This window comes from Bison bison, unplaced genomic scaffold (assembly GCF_000754665.1).
Source record: "Bison bison bison isolate TAMUID 2011002044 unplaced genomic scaffold, Bison_UMD1.0 scf7180017864302, whole genome shotgun sequence".
Taxonomy (NCBI): Eukaryota; Metazoa; Chordata; class Mammalia; order Artiodactyla; family Bovidae; genus Bison; species Bison bison.
Window position 1 is genome coordinate 8397700 of NW_011494874.1, and position 3385 is coordinate 8401084.

At 50.9% G+C, this 3385-nt stretch overlaps 1 protein-coding gene across 1 annotated transcript in view; it reads left to right on the plus strand.

Moving 5' to 3' along the window:
• Positions 1-3385, plus strand: part of SYNE3 (spectrin repeat containing, nuclear envelope family member 3) — a 68585-nt gene that overhangs the window by 32790 nt on the left and 32410 nt on the right. The window contains exon 10 of the mRNA XM_010851433.1: positions 1-34. Within this exon, the coding sequence (XP_010849735.1) occupies positions 1-34 (34 nt within the window). The remainder of the gene's footprint in view (positions 35-3385) is intronic.

Sequence of the window (3385 nt, forward strand, 5' to 3'; positions counted from 1 at the left end):
GCCCTCCATCCACACCTTCCTGCCGCAGATCGAGGTAAGCCTGGTTCTGTCGGGAGGGATGGTGGGTGCCCCTGGGGGAGACCACCAGCCAAATGTGGCATTTCAGCCATCCCCGCAGGGAAAGAAATATCTCTCGGTCCTCCAGGTATCTGGGTGGAGCTCACTGTAGCAGTCTGGCAAGTCCCAAGTTCACACTTGTAATTATCAGGGACAAAAGTCACCCTCAATTCTTAGAGAAAAGGCGAAGCCTGGTGCCTGGTGTGGCCCCAGGACTCTGCCCACGCCGGTTCTCTTCCCGACCCTGCTGCAGACAGTCCTCTGCTGGAAGTCTGAGGATGTCAGGCCGTTATCTTTACTGTGTACCCATTGGGATGCATGTGACAAGGGGCAGAAAACCTGACTTTCTGGTGGTTCCAGAGCTGGCTTGATAGCTCAATGGTATGTTCCAGAACCCAGGCTCTTTCCAGCTCTAAACTGCATCTGCCTTCATGGTCCTGGGGTGGCTGCCAGCACTGCCTGTGTGCATCCTCACGGGTGTATTGGGCTCATGATATATGGCTGTATGTCCTCGTATTTTCAGTTGACACATCTGAGCTTTTTCTCAGCATCCTGTAAAATGGTTCAATAGCATGGCTCAATAAATCACTTTAAATGGATGCAGAATATTCCATTTGGGGGCATGCCCTTTTATTTATTTTTTAAAGTAGCCACAATTCGATTGTTGAGGTTGTTTGCAATTTTCACTGTCATAATGAATGCACATTGAATATGTATGTACACTGATTTTTATTTCCATTGCTACCATTCTCCTCATTTTACTGATGAGGGATCTGGGCCAAGGAGAAGTGAGAGAGTGTGTTCAAGGTCTGGCTGCTCAAGAGAAGCAGAGCTGGGGCCAGAATGGTGGGTTATAGACTCTTGGCTAACATTCTCAGCCCTGTTTTCACTTTGGGTTCTGGAAACAGCTTTGCGAAACAAGCAGAACGATTCTTATCATTTGACTGTTGAGGAGCCACTTGCTTGAGGTTAACACAGCCGTTAAGTGACAGGGCTGGCTTTGACCCAGGCCTGTCTAACTTTCCCTGCTGTGTCAGGATATTGCCTCCTGTGCTTCCAACTGGGGCAGAAAGCAAACTGGGACCTTCTTGAGGCAGAGAGAGGTCCTGTCGTTCTAGAGTGGGACCCAGGACTCCAGGGCAGGACTTTCACTGAGCAGTGGGTTGGAACACGTGGGGCCAGGACTTTGACTTACTCACCTTTGGAGTCTGTTTGCTGGTTGGGAGTGTGTCTTGCGGAGAAGGCAATGGCATCCCACTCCAGTACTCTTGCCTGGAAAATCTCATGGATGGAGGAGCCTGGTGAGCTGCAGTCCATGGGGTCGCGAAGAGTCAGACACAACCGAGCGACTTCCCTTTCACTTTTCACTTTCATGCATTGGAGAAGGAAATGGCAACCCACTCCAGTGTTCTTGCCTGGAGAATCCCAGGGATGGAGGAGCCTGGTGGGCTGCCGTCTCTGGGGTCGCACAGAGTCGGACACGACTGAAGCGACTTAGCAGTAGCAGCAGTGTGTCTTGCATCACGCCCACTGGCCTGCCTGGGCAGAAAGAATTTCACAGGTCAGGGCTCGAGCTGCCAGCCCTCTCTTTTTTGGCCACACCATGCGGCATGTGGGATCCTAGTTCCCCAGCCAGGAATTGAACCCATACCCCTGGCACTGGGAGTGCAGAGTCTCAACCACTGGACTGCTGGGGAAGTCCCACCCCTCTCTTTTCTCAACTCAGCTTCTGCATCTAGCCTCAGAGCGGCTTGTGGATTGAAAGTGAAAGTGTTAATTGCTCCATTGTGTCTGACTCTTTGTGACCCCATGGATTGCAGTCCTCCCAGCTCCTCTGTCCATGAAATTCTCCAGGCAAGAGTACTGGAGTGGGTAGTCATTCCCTTCTCTAGGGGATCTTCCTGATTCAGGGATGGAACCCAGGTCTCCTGCCTTGCAGGCATATTCTTTTCTGTCTGAGCCACCAGGGAAGCCCTGTGGATAAGCAAACCTCCAGCCAAAACCTGGGCGTGGCTGGTGTGTTAGTTCTCTAGGGCTGCTGTAACAAAGCACCAAAAAGTGGTGCTTTTATAAAAAAAAGAAAACAACAGAACTTCATTCTCTTAAAGTTCTGAAAGCTGGAAGTCCAAAGTTGACGCATCAAGAGGATCTTGCTGTCTCCAGTGGTTCTAGGGGAAACTCCTCCCTTGCCTCTTCTAACTTCTGATGTTCCCTGCCAGTTGCTGACATTCATTGCCTTGTAGGTCCACCACTCTGATCTCCGCCTGTCATCATGTGACTATCCTCCCCCTAAATATCTCCACCACCTCTTTCCTCTGTGCATGCATATGGGTCTAAGTCTTCCCTTTCTGTAAGGGCACCAATCAATGACCTCATTTTAACTTGACTGCCTCTGTAAAGCCCCTCTCTCCAAAGAAGGTTGCATTCTAGGGTAGTGGAGTTGAGACTTGACCATATCTTTTTTTTCCCCACCATTTCTCTTTTGAAGGTCACAATTCAACCCAGAACAGCTGGTTAAATAATAATGGTTGAGAAGATCTATCTTTTCTTGTGAGTTCAGTGAGGGTCCTGCACTGTGTTAAGTGCTTTTTAGGCATTTAAGCCTCATGACAGCCCCACGAGCTGGGATGTGCCTATTGGTCATTTACCGATGAGGAAACTGAGGCTTGGAATTACCCAGGTTCTCCCAGTCAGTGATGGTGGTGGTGGTTTAGTCACTAAGTCGTGTCTGACTCTTGGCATCCCAGGGACTGTAGCCCTCCAGGCTTCTCTGTCCATGGGATTTCCTAGGCCAGAATACTGGAGTGGGTGGCCAAGTCAGTGTGCCATCCAAACTCATGATTGCAACTCCCTAGCCGGAATTCTTCACCCTTGTGATATTGTGTCTGAGTCTGGCAAAAAGGGAATGAAGGTGGCCCCTTATCTCAAGAGGCTTGGCCTCTGTGTGGCTGACCGCAAGCTATACACGTCATCAGCAGGTCACCTACCTGGGCTGCAGCCTTACTTTTTCCTCTCCCAGCCCCATGATCAGCTCATCGTCTCTGTAACATCATCAGATATCAAGTGGAAGGACTCTGGCCAGCTGAAGACAAAACCCCTGGCCTCCAGGCTCCTGTGCCCTCGATGAGAGAAGCAAGACATGTTTACCCCCAAGAGCTGGTTGATCAACAGGACCCTGAAGTCGGGCAAAGGGCTTTGGGGCAGGAAGAGTGAGTGTCAGGCGGGAATGTGACCAGGGCAGGCTTCCTGGAGGAGGTGGGGCCTGGGCTGTGCAGAGTTCAGGCTGTCTGCATGGGAGCTGGCTGCCCGTTACACGAGGCTGCGGAGG